A 14,981-nucleotide genomic window follows, 5' to 3' on the forward strand; every position below is an offset into this window, starting at 1 on the left:
CCGGAAGTCTCGTTAAATTGCTCCTTAATGTCCAAGGATACGTAGGGTAGGGCGGGGGAATTAGCCTAGGTAGGGTGCTCATTGAGAGGGTGGGTGTAGACTCGATGGGTCGACTGGCCTCTTTCTGCACCGTAGGGATTCTATGGATAGCAGGGTTTTAAAAATCTTTTGAATAAACATCAAATGCAGTTTTTGTTGAAATTTTTAGGCTTTACTCAACCATCTACCAACAAAAGGCCTCCAAAAAGGTAGCTCAAATGATCAGATATTCTGAAAAGAACTAATTTCAGTGAGGTTGTGCTTGAATCTATTTGTCAGATATTAGAGAACAAAGCTTAAGATTTGTTAATTTTAACATTTGTGTATGCAGCTCCAACAACTTGCAGTGAAGTGCCTTCAATATAAAGAAATGATCAAAAGCACTTTGTGTACCAGAATAGGATACACATATCAACCAGGAACGGTTAAGGTTAGAAGGGGTGGCTGAAAGTTTCAACAACGGGGTTGGTTTTGAGGAGGGCTTTAAAGATGGAGAGATGTGGGGAGAATGTTTGAGGATAGAACTGAAATCTCTTTATTCATGATGGACCACAGAAAGGGAAATGCACAAAAGACCAAAGTCAGAGGATTAGAATGATCATGAGGTATATGGGGATGAAATATATTTCAAATATAATGGGGAGTTCAGACCATGGAGAAGTTATGAGAGCTGGGCGACACAGTGGTTAGCAATGTTGCCTCACAGCGCCAGAGACTCGGGTTCAGTTCTGACCTCGGATGGTTGTCTGTGCAGAGTTTGCACATTCTTCCCGTGTCCGCATGGGTTTCCTCCGGGTGCTCTGGGTTCCTCTCACAGTCCAAAGATGTTCAGGTTAGGTGGAATGGCTATGCTAAATTGCCCCTATTTCGGGTTGCGGGATAGGGTGGGGGATTGGGCCTAGATGGGGTGTTCTTTCAGAGGGTCGGCGCAGACTCGATGGGTCGAATGGCTTCCTCCTGCACTGTAGAGCTTCTAAGATTTTAAATTGGAGATAGATCAATGAGAATTAGCAATAATAGACAAACAGGACTTGGTGTGAGAGAAGATTATTTAAATAATTTGAAGTTTGTTCAAGGTGAAGAATAGTAAATCAGTGATGAGATCATATTATGTCATTGTCTTGGAAATTACTACATGGAAACAGATCATCCAACCAAATCCGCCTATGTTTATGTAATCCTAACCTCAGGTGCCTGGTAAGAGCCCTTTATCGCTCGCTCCTTCAATCTGACTCATTCTTAGAAGTTGACACATCTTTCTTTTGGCACCATTTGAGTAGCACATTTTCCAGCTACACGACCTCTGTCCCCATTCTAGACTCCTTAGCCATTGGTAGGCATCCCTAACTCATTTTAAATGCCTCAATCAAATGAAATACTAATCTCATCAATTTTAATTAGTAGTTAATTGTGGAAGTGACGAAGACTTTTATTAGGTTTTCAGGAGAGGCTGGGCAACTTGGAAGTAAGCATTTTTTGATGATGGGCAGGATATAGGGTTTAAATCTCAGCTCAAGTTTAAGCAGTGTTTTAAAAACATTCTTTCACAGATTTGGGGTGTAACTGGCCATCATTTGTTACCCGCCCCTAATTTCCCTTGAGAAGGTGGTGGTGAACTGCCTTCTTGAACCGCTGCAGTCTGTATGGTGCAGGTAAACCCACAGTGGTGTGATGAAGTGAGCTCCAGGATTTTGACCAAGTAATAGAAGGGATGGTGATATAGTTCCAGGTGAGGATGATGTATGACCTGGAGGGGAACTTGGAGGTGGGGAGGTGGTAATGTTCCCATGCATCAACTGCCCTTGTCTTTCTAGGTGGTTGAGGTCATAGGTTTGGAATGGGTTGTCAAATGAGCCTTAGTGAGGTGCTGCAGTGCATCTTGTAGATGTAACACACTGCTAATACTGTGCATCAGTAGTGGAGGGAGTGAATGTTTAAGGTGGTGGATAGGGTGCCGATCAAGTGGGCTGCTTTGTCCTTGATAATGTTGAGCTCCTTGGGTGCTGTGAGAGCTGCACTCATTGAAATATTCCATCACACTCCTGACTTGTGCTTTTGAGGAGTCAGGAGGTGAGTTACTTGCCGCAGAATTCCCAACCTGCCAAGATTTTAAACCGTCTGAGACAGTGACAGTGACTGGGAAAGGAGGTGGAGTTAGCAACAGCAGAGCAGGATTTATGCCCAGGGATACAATGGTTCGGGTGTCCAGAGGTTGTTAGTCTGAAACAAAACTGGGATCAAAGTTCATTCAAGATGATCCCACAGATCTTCTCAGATACTGCCACCTGTGCCGCCAGCTGCCCTAATTTCTTAAAATAGTTACTGAAGTAAGTGTCACGTCATAGTCGGTCTTCTGCACCCAATCAGTTTGTTCCTCTGCTTTGTTTGCCAATGAAGTTATCCAGTCAGCCATGATCTCATTTTGGATGGGGCTTATCAGGCAGTATTGACTTTAACTTTCTATCCAATCAGTTGGGAGTCTGGGATTGAGGCAATTGGAGGCAGGAGATACTGTGCTGAAATCTCTCAGAATACATCCAACAAGAGCTGGTGACCCTACTTCATACCCATGTCCGTCCATCCAGAAAGCTGCTGTGCCACTGTGGAGAGGTGGGAATTAGGAATCCACAGAAGAGAGTTTAGCTGAATTGAGCATCTTTTGTTGATTAATTTTTGGAATAATACAGGCAGAGATCTAGGAACAAATTATGTGAGAGGCAAGAAAAAGGATCAAGATAAAAGGATTCACAGTCCAACACCTGTAGTAACTTCATCAGAGCTGCCAACATTAAGGAAATATTAACGCAGTGAATGATTATCATAAAGAATGAGGGAGCTTTTAAAAGCATTGAGACCCATGAAGCTCGTACTTGACAAGCAGATGAGTGAGACCTGCCACATAAAATATGTTTTTTAAAAAAAATTATTTGGATGAATAAAAACCTTTTGCCGCTTTTATCTGGGAAAGCGGGTGATATTATTTAACTGGGCAACTATTATGATTGAGTAAAAGGTAAGTACAGTGACAATGCATATCTAACATGAGCAGTTTAAACTTACTATGAATAAATAATCTTTCCATGCTCACACTTAAAAACTAATTGGGTACAGCACCATAATCTTCATAAAACATATTGGCTTTGCGTATGACAGCATTGAAAAGCAATGTTAATTCATACCAAATTCTGTCAAAACATCCCTTCATGTGCCTTTAATGTAATATATGCTACTACATGTTTGGTGTCACCACCATCATCATCATTTGTCACAATGTTAGGAAATAGTTTGTGAACTTGAGGTCATAGCTATAATGATCTTGCTGATTGACACCTGAACTTAAAGTTACAAATTGACAGTGTGTGGCTGGAAGTGGTGCATGTAATTCCTGCTTTGGTGTGTGAACCAGTCTTATTCATATTTCTAACATTTTTTGCCCAATAATTGTTCAATAAAATCTTGAATTTTGGTGGATCCCTTCACATTGACACATTTGTAAGGTATGAAGCTGCCTCGTACAGTGTTCTTTGAATCTGTTTAATGATTACGTCAAACTGATTACATGGATTGCATGGAACTGAGAAAATCTTGCTTAAAAGGTGTGTGGTTTCTGTAGATACTTTGCGGCATTAGCTATACTTCCATTTTTTTCCTCTGTAATTTCCCCCTCCTCTCCTAAAAGCTAGTTCCTACAGGAGTACCGTTCTTTGAGCTCCCACTCCACTCTATTGCATTGTTTAAATGGCCATTCTTAATGTGTAATCAAAGAGTTGGGAGTCATTGAGCAGTGAGAAAAGGGGAAATCACAGCCAAGCCTTGGGCTCTCTGTAACTTATCCACCCATGTGCACATTTGCAGTAGTCATCACTTACCTGATTGCCATGATGTGGAGATGCCGCCGTTGGACTGGGGTGGGCACAGTAAGAAATCTTACAACGCCAGGGTAAAGTCCAACAGGTTTGTTTGGAATCACAAGCTTTCGGAGCAGGTGAGTGGTGAAGGCGTTACAGTCCGAAAGCTTGTGATTCCAAATAACCCTGTTGGACTCTAACCTGGTGTTATAAGACTTCTTACTGTTACCTGACTGGTAACAGGAACAGGGACCCTGCCCCCCCCCCCCCCCCCCCCCCAACCCTTGTTGCTCTGACTGAAACCAGTAAACTAATCATACACCAAAATCCCAGGGCCGCCTTCCTCGATCTGGCTCCGTTCCACTCTGGCCAACCATTTACTAATTAAGCAAGCAGAAACAATAATGAATTTGTAACAACTGAGAACATTGTTAAGTCGTAGAAGCTTTTTCTAACTTCTTAATCTGTTAAATCCATTTTTCTTGTCCAAGGTGCCATCAGGTTTTCTGGAATGTCCCCTCTGTTTAGTGCGTCATCCGCAGGAGAATGTGCCCGAAATCATGACATGCCACCACCGTTCCTGCCTTGACTGCTTGCGGCAATACCTGCGCATCGAAATCACGGAAAGCCGTGTGAACATCAGCTGCCCCGAGTGCTCAGAAAGGCTGAATCCGTATGATATCCGTATGATACTGAATGACCAGGCGCTGATGGAGAAGTACGAGGAGTTTATGTTACGTCGGTACTTGGCTTCAGACCCTGACTGCCGATGGTGTCCCGCACCAGACTGTGGGTATGTGTGTGATCCTATTTTTTTTTTTAAAACCTGGCTATTTGCAGTGTGATTGATAAAGGTATTCAAGATCATGAGGGGTCTACATGGCGTAGATAGGGAGAAACTATTCCCTTTGGTAGAAGGGGCATGAACCAGAGGACACCGATTGTAAAATGATTGGCAAAAGAACCAAGAGGTGAGGTGAGGAGAAACTTATTCTGAATAGTGAATTAATAGGATCTGGAATGCACTACCTGAGCATGTGGTGGAGGCGGAATCAAATGTGGCTTTTAAAAGGGAATTGGATAATTATCCAAAGAGTAAAGCTTTGGGGAGGGGGTTTACAGAGAAAAAGCCGTGGGAGTAACTAGAATTAAGACAGAAATGAGCAGTTCTAATTATGATGAAAGCTTTGAACACCTGGTACTTTTCTGACTGGAACCAAGAAAGCTAAGGGCGATGGGGAAGCTAATAGATTCACAAAATCATGAAAACCTTTCGAGGCTAAATAACAAAAGGTTGATTGCATCAGTTGCAAACCAGTAACAAGGTGCATTAACTCAGGAGTATGAGGAAAAATGAAGGGAGAGGTTTTGTTTGTTTTTGTTTCCAAAAGATTATTATTAGAACATGGAAACGGTTGACCTAAAACTCAAAGTGGCATCATAGTTACCAGAAAGTGTGCAGCAACATCAGTAAGTTGCAGAATAAATATTTAATTTGCTTTTTAGTAGTTAGTTCTGTTTAGTGATTGTGTTTTGTTAGCGAAGCAGTTAAATAGAAAATAAGTATATATAAGTACATTTCATCTATAAATACATATAGCTTGCATGTCTGGACTGCAAGATATGGGAGTTTGTGGATAGCGAGACTGCAGTAGATGTCGTCGCCTCCAATCAATCTTTCACTTCGAGATCATTGAGCTGGAGATGCTCCAACACATAACGGAGAGGAATGTATATCTGGGTGGTTTAAGAACATAAGAACAAGAAGCAGGAGTAGGCCATCTGGCCCCTCAAGCCTGCTCCACCATTCAATGAGATCATGGCTGATCTTTTGTGGACTCAGCTCCACTTTCCGGCCCGAACACCATAATCCTTAATACCTTTATTCTTCAAAAAACTATCTATCTTTATCTTAAAAACATTTATGAAGGAGCCTCTACTGCTTCACTGGGCAAGAAATTCCATAGATTCACAACCCTTTGGGTGAAGAAGTTCCTCCTAAACTCAGTCCTAAATCTACTTCCCCTTATTTTGAGGCTATGCCCCCTAGTTCTGCTTTCACCTGCCAGTGGAAACAACCTGCCCGCATCTATCCTATCTATTCTCTTCATAATTTTATATGTTTCTATAAGATCCTCCCTCATCCTTCTAAATTCCAACGAGTACAGTCCCAGTCTACTCAACCTCTCCTCGTAATCCAACCCCTTCAGCTCTGGGATTAACCTAGTGAATCTCCTCTGCACACCCTCCAGTGCCAGTACGTCCTTTCTCAAGTAAGGAGACCAAAACTGAACACACTACTCCAGGTGTGGCCTCACTAACACCTTATACAATTGCAGCATAATCTCCCTAGTCTTAAACTCCATCCCTCTAGCAATGAAGGACAAAATTCCATTTGCCTTCTTAATCACCTGTTGCACCTGTAAACCAGCATTTTGCGACTCATGCACCAGCACACCCAGGTCTCTCTGCACAGCAGCATGTTTTAATATTTTATCATTTAAATAATAATCCCTTTTGCTGTTATTCCTACCATAATGGATAACCTCACATTTGTCAACATTGGATTCCATCTGCCAGACCCTAGCCCATTCACTTAGCCTATCCAAATCCCTCTGCAGACTTCCAGTATCCTCTGCACTTTTTGCTTTACCACTTATCTTAGTGTCGTCTGCAAACTTGGACACATTGCCCTTGGTCCCCAACTCCAAATCATCTATGTAAATTGTGAACAGTTGTGGGCCCAACACTGATCCCTGAGGGACGCCACTAGCTACTGATTGCCAACCAGAGAAACACCCATTATTCCCCACTCTTTGCTTTCTATTAATTAACCAATCCTCTATCCATGCTACTACTTTCCCCTTAATGCCATGCATCTTTATCTTATGCAGCAACCTTTTGTGTGGCACCTTGTCAAAGGCTTTCTGGAAATCCAGATATACCACATCCATTGGCTCCCCGTTATCTACCGCACTGGTAATGTCCTCAAAAAATTCCACTAAATTAGTTAGGCACGACCTGCCCTTTATGAACCCATGCTGCGTCTGCCCAATGGGACAATTTCCATCCAGATGCCTCGCTATTTCTTCCTTGATGATAGATTCCAGCATCTTCCCTACTACCGAAGTTAAGCTCACTGGCCTATAATTACCTGCTTTCTGCCTACCTCCTTTTTTAAACAGTGGTGTCACATTTGCTAATTTCCAATCCGCCGGGACCACCCCAGAGTCTAGTGAATTTTGGTAAATTATCACTAGTGCATTTGCAATTTCCCTAGCCATCTCTTGTAGCACTCTGGGATGCATTCCATCAGGGCCAGGAGACTTGTCTACCTTTAGCCCCATTAACTTGCCCATCATTACCTCCTTGGTGATAACAATCCTCTCAAGGTCCTCACCTGTCATAGCCTCATTTCCATCAGTCACTGGCATGTTATTTGTGTCTTCCACTGTGAAGACCGACCCAAAAAACCTGTTCAGTTCCTCAGCCATTTCCTCATCACCCATTATTAAATCTTCTTATCCTCTAAAGGACCAATATTTACCTTAGCCACTCTTTTTTGTTTTATATGTTCCAGACCTTGGCCAAACCTCAGTAAGGTGCAACATCAGCACTGAGTTGGTGTGGCCACTGGTGTACAGAGTAATGTGAGGATCCACAGAAACTGATCCTCTCCAACAGTTACAATATAATTGCTGCCCTTGAGGATGTTGCAAGGACCGACAGGATGATAACCAATGCATCTTGGAAAGAGGGAAACCTTAATTGTTAAGGATGTAATAATTAGAGGGATGGATAGCATCCTTTATGAGCAGCATTGAGTGTCCCAGGTGGTATGTTTCTACATAATGCCAGGGGAGGGACATCTTGAACTAGGTATTTTAACTTCCACATAGATTGGAATAAGTGGACTAGCTCATCCAGATCGTGACTATTTTGAGTCTGTTCAGGAGAGTTTTCTGCAACAATATATCCTGGAACCAACAAGGGGGCCGGCCATGTTAGGTTCAATAATGAGTAATAAGTCAAACTTTGTTCGCAGCCTAACAGTGCATGAAAATCTATCTAACAGCAATCCAAATCTGAACGAGTTCAACCTTCAAATTGAAAGGGCGAAACGTGAATCAGCCTCTTAAGAGTGCAGAGTTAGGTAAGACCTAATTGAATGAGACTGAGAACACCCAGACCACTGGGCAAACCTATTAATGGGTAAAACGACAGAAGATTAGTGGGCGATGTTCACTAAAGAATCTAAAATGATACAGAGCCTTTTATATCCTTGAGGACAAGAGCTCCATTTTCCAGAACAAAACAACCATGGATGACTAAAGAGGTAAGAGGCAAAAAAAACCTCTCTCAAACCCAGGCAAATGGGAGAGACAAAAACAGTAAACAGTGCCAAAATAGATAATATGGGCTACTAAAGGAGTCTATGAAAGAAACATGCCAGAGATATCAAACTCAACACATAAAAGCTTTAACAATTATTTTATGTAAAGGAGAGCCACTTTAAAAATGACGACAGGAATGTTAAAAGATTTATTTGCATTTGTATTTACAATAGAGGACAGTCCAAGGAAACTAATATTGAATTAGCGATGGGAACTTGCCATGATTATTAATGTAAGCAAATTAATAATGATGAAGAAAGTACTGACAGCAGAAAGTGACAACACTCCAGTACCTGATCATTCCTGGATTTTGAAGGAATTAAGTGATGCCTTAACTATAATCTTCCAAAGTTTTCTCGATTCAGGAACCAGCCCTTTAGATTGGAAAATGACGCATGTCACTTTGCTGCTTACGAACATGTGCCATTGTGAAATTACTAAAGTCTCTAATTAAGGACAGTAAGAAGTCTTCCAACACCAGGTTAAAGTCCAACAGGTTTGTTTTGAATCACTAGCTTTCGGAGCGCTGCTCCTTCCTCAGGTGAATGAAGAGGTGGGTTCCAGAAACACATATATAGACAAAGTCTAACTAAGGGCAGAGTGATACCTTGAATACTTTCAGCTGGTCAGAGTTATGAACATGGGCATTTTGGTGCATGTTATTCATATGCATTTCCAGTAGGAATTTGAAAAAAGTTCCTCATAAGAGACTATTAGTTAAAATGATTGACTTGGTTGGGAAATTGGCTTAGTGGCAGGAGTCTGAGGATAAGGACCATGGTCAGGTATTCTAATTTGCAGATGTGACCTGCAGGGACGTTTGTTGGGGCCTCAACTATTCACTGTGTTAAGTAACAACTTGATGATGGGAAAGAACCACATACCCAATTTTAACAATAACAAAATAGGCTGTGTGGGTGGAAACATACAGTTACATCTCGTTTAAACATTAGGTCAAAGGCTATGAGCCAGATGGCCTATTTCTGTGCTTCAATTGATATTAATCTCTGATAAATCATTATTGACAAAAAGTTGCTTCTAATGAGATTAGTGATGTAATGTGAAAGAGAATATGGATGTTTTACTTCTGGCAAGAATTGGACATATACTGTGCTTACACCTGATTTTAGACAACATATAAATGGGGAAACAAATACATCTATGCTTGCATGCTGGCATAATGGTAATCTCACTGGACTAGTAATCTGGAGACCCAGAGTCATGCTCTGGGCACCTAGGTTTGGAACCCACCATGGCAGATGGGGAAATTTGAATTCAATAAAAAAACTAAATCTGGAATTACAAGTCCAACCATGGTTGATTGTCATCAAAAACCACCAGGTTCACTTATGTTCTTTAGGGAAGGAAATCTGCTGTCCTTACCTGGTCTGGCCTTTACGCAACTCCAGATCCACAGCAATGTGGTTGACTCTTAAACACCCTCTGAATAATAGCAATAAATGCTGGCCTAGTCAGCGACCCCTACATCCAAGGAATGAATAAAAAAAACACTGGAAAATGTAGCTGCAATAGTTTTTGAAGTCTTTCAGTGCATCTATTAAGCTGATAAAAACATTCAAAAACATAAATTTTACAGTAACTGTTTATGGGGTGACATTAAGATAGCTTTTGCTTCCCTTTGCCCAGACACTTGCCTCTGGTTGCATTGCCAAGACACTTCCCACCCAAGTACTTGCAAAACAGTGTACAAAGGTAGTTGTAGATTTGAGTATGGGCAGCATTCAGGATCTAGACAATAATTACAAGGTTCTGATTGTGAATTAACCTTTTTGAGTCTCCTCCAGCAGATATTGTTTTCCAGGAGAGGGACAGCTAGGCCTTCGACTGAAGGCCACAGTCGATGAAGGAAGGAGAGATCAATTGTTTAGGTTGGGGGGGGGGGGGGGAATTTGGGGTTGGAGGGGCTACTGTTGGGGATCTGTAAGGCATTCCGGGTGTTCGGAATTGCTGATGGGGGAGCTGGAGAGATCAGGATAGGAGTGGAGACGGTTGCGGAAGGGGCCAGATATTGGGGAAAATGCAAATCATCATGGGAAGCCTCGAGATGAAGGGAGGCAGAGAGATTATTCTGGGGAGTCTGTGTTGGCCAGTGGGTCACAAGTGATTGGTGGGAGTGAGAGATGTGACTAATTGCTGAAGAGGCTAAAGGATTTGCTTGGATTTCCTCCTGATCCATGAGCAGTGTTGGAAAAGCATTTACTTGAGCTTGCCTCCTTTTACTGCCTAGTTTCCTGAAGTTTGAGTGATCAATCTATGGGTGGGATTTACCGGCTGTTCACACCGGCAGGATATTCCGGTCCCACACCGGTGCATGGGTTCCCCGGCGACGAGGGGTGCAGTTAACGGAAAATCCTTTTGGCCATTCATTAAGTGCATGGCCAACGTGTTTATTGACCAGTTAAGATGGCCATGAGATAGACAGTAGTGGAAAACCCATCAGCAGATTTCTCAATTAGCATCTTAAAAGTGATTTTGAGCATGGGTTGGAGCATACTCAGGGTTGTTAATGAAATCCTTGCACCCAATGCCAGGCCCCTAATTGGACACAGAGAGCCTTTGAAAGAGGGCGGCCCCTTAGTACCAGGGTATCTGGCATGGCAAGGGTTAATGTGGGGATTGGGGAAAACAGTACTGTCCAAATGTGATGTAAAGTGACACATCACCTGAGACTAGACCCAGTTGTGGACTGGACAGAGACCTGTGTAGCAGCAAGCATGGAGGTAGCTCATAGCTTGGGCAATACATTGTACTTATGTATGTAGTTGTATGTTTTATTGATAAACAGGTAAAATTCAACTGTGCAAGACCCAGGACCTCTGAGACCTGCTAAACATACATACCCACCACCCCAGGCCTGGAAAACTACAGGAAGCAGTTAAACTCACATTTAATCCCTGAGCTATCTCTAAATTCTGGGCAAATTGCCCAAATTGGCATGCTAAATGAGCTTAATTGAAATCTCTCTCTGAATGGGCAACCTTTCCTTCGGTGGCTCCCTTTCGGCCTCCAACTGTCACCACGTTTCCCACCGCAGCGGGTTGGATTAAATCCAGTCCGCAAACTCTGATTCTCTCTTCACAGACCTGATCGGTATTTCCAAACATTTTCTATTTTCATTTCCAATTTCTAACATCTGTGATATTTTGCTTTTGACCCACATAATCATTTTTGTTCCTGCATATGGGTTTAAATGTTTTTCTATGTTTCTACGAGACCTCCTGGCAGCGGTCGAGACAGCGGTGGAAACAGCAACAGTCCCCATGAGGGAAGCGACGGTCAAAATGGAGCGGCAGCTGGAGGCCCAAGGATCAAAGACAAGAGACCTGGAGAAGGCCGCCACAGACCAAGGGGACGGAATCGCAGCATTGGAGACCGAGAAGGGCCTAAAGAGAGAAAATCGATGACCAGGCGAATAGGTCTTGCCGCCAGAACTTGAGAATCGCGGGGCTGCCGCGGAGGGGAAGAACCCCACGAAATATGTCTCGGAGATGTTCGGGAAACTGGTCGGTGAGGAGGGCTTCGCCAAGCCCCCACAGGTCGCTTCGGCAGCGGCCCAGATCCGGAGACCATCGCGGGCGATAATTGCAAAGTTCCATAAATACCAGGATAAGGAGCGGATCCTGAGATGGATGAAAAGTGAGAGGCTGCAAAAGGCAGGAACATTCCATCCACTCGTACCAAGACATTGGGGCAAACCTGGTCAAGCGCCCCGCCGAGTTCAACATAGCAAAATTGAACCTCTCCAGCCTGGTGGAGGAGGTGAAGAGGGACGTGCAGAGATGGGGCTCACTCCCTCTTTCGCTAACGGGAAGGGTACAGATGATCAAAATGAACATGCTGCCAAGGTTCCGCTTCGTATTCCGATCACTCCCAATCTTCATCCTCAAATCCCTCTTCACCAGGGTTGACAAGTTAATCATGGACTTCGCCTGGGAGTAAGTGTTCCTGGAATACAGAAATCCAATCTACAATGAGGGTGGCACATTAGAACATACAGTGCAGAAGGAGGCCATTCGGCCCATCGAGTCTGCACCGACCCACTTATGCCCTTACTTCCACCCTATCCCGTACCAGCCCCCACGAACAGGCGCCGGAATGTGGCAACTAGGGGCTTTTCACAGTAACTTCATTTGAAGCCTACTTGTGACAATAAGCGATTTTCATTTCATCCCCCTAACCCAATAACCCCTCCTAACCTTTTGGGACACTAAGGGCAATTTAGGATGGTCAATCCACCTAACCTGCAGTCTTTCGACTGTGGGAGGAAACCGGAGCACCCGGAGGAAACCCACACAGACACGGGGAGAATGTGCAGACTCCGCCTGGGACCCTGGCACTGTGAAGCCACAGTGCTAACCACTATACTACCGTGCTGCCTGTTAGAGGCCTGACCCTGACTAATCTGTCAATGTGGAGAGGGTGGCTAAGGGAGCCAGAGGTGCACTGGATACCTATGGAGGAGGTCTTCTGTACGGGGTCCTCTCTCCGAGCGCTGACCACCGCGCAACTCTTTTCTCTCCTCCTCCTCCTGCGCCAGGCTAAGCCTGATGCAGTTCAAGGAAGTACATAGGGCACACCTTATCAAAGCACGCATGAGCGGGTTCTTCCTGAAGGTGGAGGGCAAGTGCCAGAGGTGCCCTGGGCAGAGCGGGGCGGGGGGGGGGGGGGGGGGGAACCACACCCACACGTTCTGGCCCTGTCCCAGACTCGGGGAATTCTGGACAGTCTTCTTCAAGGCTATGTCCTAGGTGGTGGGGGTCGAGATGGAGCCATGCCTGCCTGTGGCGGTCTTCAGGGTGTCAGAGCATCCAGAGCTCTGGACAAAGAAAGCAGCGGATGCCCTGGCCTTCGACTCACTGATCGGCAGGTGGAGTTTCTGCTAGAGTGGAAGTCGCCAGCACCACCTGGGCCTTGAAGGGGGGGGGGGAGGGAGATAGGAATAGCTGCCCAGAGAGAGGGGAGCTGGGGTAACAAGCAGACCCACCCTCCCTCACAGATTTGAAGACCAAGGGGGGAGGGGGGACCTCCACACCAGCGGGAAGATGTCTACAGCCGAACAAGGGAAGAAACCCCCAACCACACCAAGACATAGAAAGGGGAAACTGGGGAAACCCTACTGCCAAGCAGCAGGAGCCCCAACGGAACCCAACAAACCCGGATGTAAAAATGTAAATATTATCCAGCACCAGAGCCCCAGTCATGGCTATGGAGACAGGGAGGGACTCATGGCTGGTTGTTCTGGCCGATGTACAGTTTTCTTTTTGGTCACTGTATAATACTCTAAGTGAGAAACCCGACTTTTCCTTTTCTATTCTGTAACTGTTACTTGAAACACAAAGAAAACCATTTTAAAAAAATGTTCCCTTTGTGGGCTGGCATGGTGAATTGGCACTGCCTTAATAACTTTGTTTTAAAAAAAAGTTCCAGTCTTAGCTTTCTGTAGCAAGTTTAATGGACAGTCACTGCTGCAAATCCAGCAAGTTCTTAGACATAACATGAGAGACTACGGGCAAGAAGTTATTTGTGCAAAGCAAGGTGCAAATTGACCAGCTAGATCTTGAGATTTACGACACATGGTGAATCTTTTAATCCCCTGCACCTGTTGATTGATTCAGATATCAATAGCTGTCTGCATGGTTAATGTGCTGTTATATTTCTGGTAAAATCCGGCCCCTTGTATTTTGGATTATTTAACCATACTGAAATAATAAAAATAAAATAATTTTGCTTAATCTTAAAAAAGCGACCAGAAACAGGTGTGTGCTAATTACTTGGCATTCTACTTGAGTATTAAAATCAAAACAGAATCGATCTGAAATGAGTCATGAGTGAGAATTGACCTTTTCAAAAGGCAGATTCACATGGATGTGAAATCCCCAGTGTTTTTCCCATTTATTGATGCCTCAGCTGAATCATCTCTGTCTGGATCACATACCACCTAGTCACTTTTGTATTACAGAAATTGATTTTTTGATTTCCTTGAGCCCTCATTGAGCTGAGCTTAACTTCGGTTGGACAACCTTAATGCAGTTGAAGTAAACTGATAACCCATATTAAGTCATGTAATACTTGGGAGCGTAAAGTACAGTTTTAATTCTGAAATGTTTAATCTGCTCATCGGTTTTATTTCTGGTGAAAGTCTTTCTGGTCAGGCCACTATAGACATCAAACCAGGGCCAGAAATCCAACCATTTTGAAGTGCAATAATTGAATAAAATAAGTGCAGGATATATGCATTTATTAATTAAATTAATTACTAAACCTTTCATTTCATTAACAGTAGAAAAATACAGGATAGTAAATGATATAGAAGTATAAATCCAAACACAACTTAATACTAACACCAGGATGTGGGTACAGAGTTCATTGCAGGTAAAGGTGCATTCAGGACACGTAGCACATACACACTGATCAACACGTGGAATATGCCTCCAGATCGAGCAGGACTGTGGAGATAAAGATTTCTAAATAATTTTAAAGGCAGATGAACTTGTAAGACTGAAGAGTCTCTTTGAATTGAGCAAATAACCACCTTCTTCTGAATGTAACTTGCAAACAACAAACATTTACTGTTTCTATATCCAAAGACCGGGGGCGTCATTCTCCGACCCCCCGCCGGGTCGGAGAATGGCCGTTGGCCGCCGTGAATCCCGCCCCCGCCGAAGTCTCCGAAGGGAGA

General features: G+C 43.7%; 1 protein-coding gene across 3 annotated transcripts in view; it reads left to right on the forward strand.

Moving 5' to 3' along the window:
• Positions 1-14,981, forward strand: part of rnf19b (ring finger protein 19B) — a 362,883-nt gene that overhangs the window by 313,760 nt on the left and 34,142 nt on the right. For all 3 annotated transcript variants that reach the window (XM_072500961.1, XM_072500962.1, XM_072500963.1), the window contains one exon: positions 4,379-4,680. In XM_072500961.1, the coding sequence (XP_072357062.1) occupies positions 4,379-4,680 (302 nt within the window). The remainder of the gene's footprint in view (positions 1-4,378; positions 4,681-14,981) is intronic.

Source organism: Scyliorhinus torazame, chromosome 1 (genome assembly GCF_047496885.1).
Source record: "Scyliorhinus torazame isolate Kashiwa2021f chromosome 1, sScyTor2.1, whole genome shotgun sequence".
Taxonomy (NCBI): Eukaryota; Metazoa; Chordata; class Chondrichthyes; order Carcharhiniformes; family Scyliorhinidae; genus Scyliorhinus; species Scyliorhinus torazame.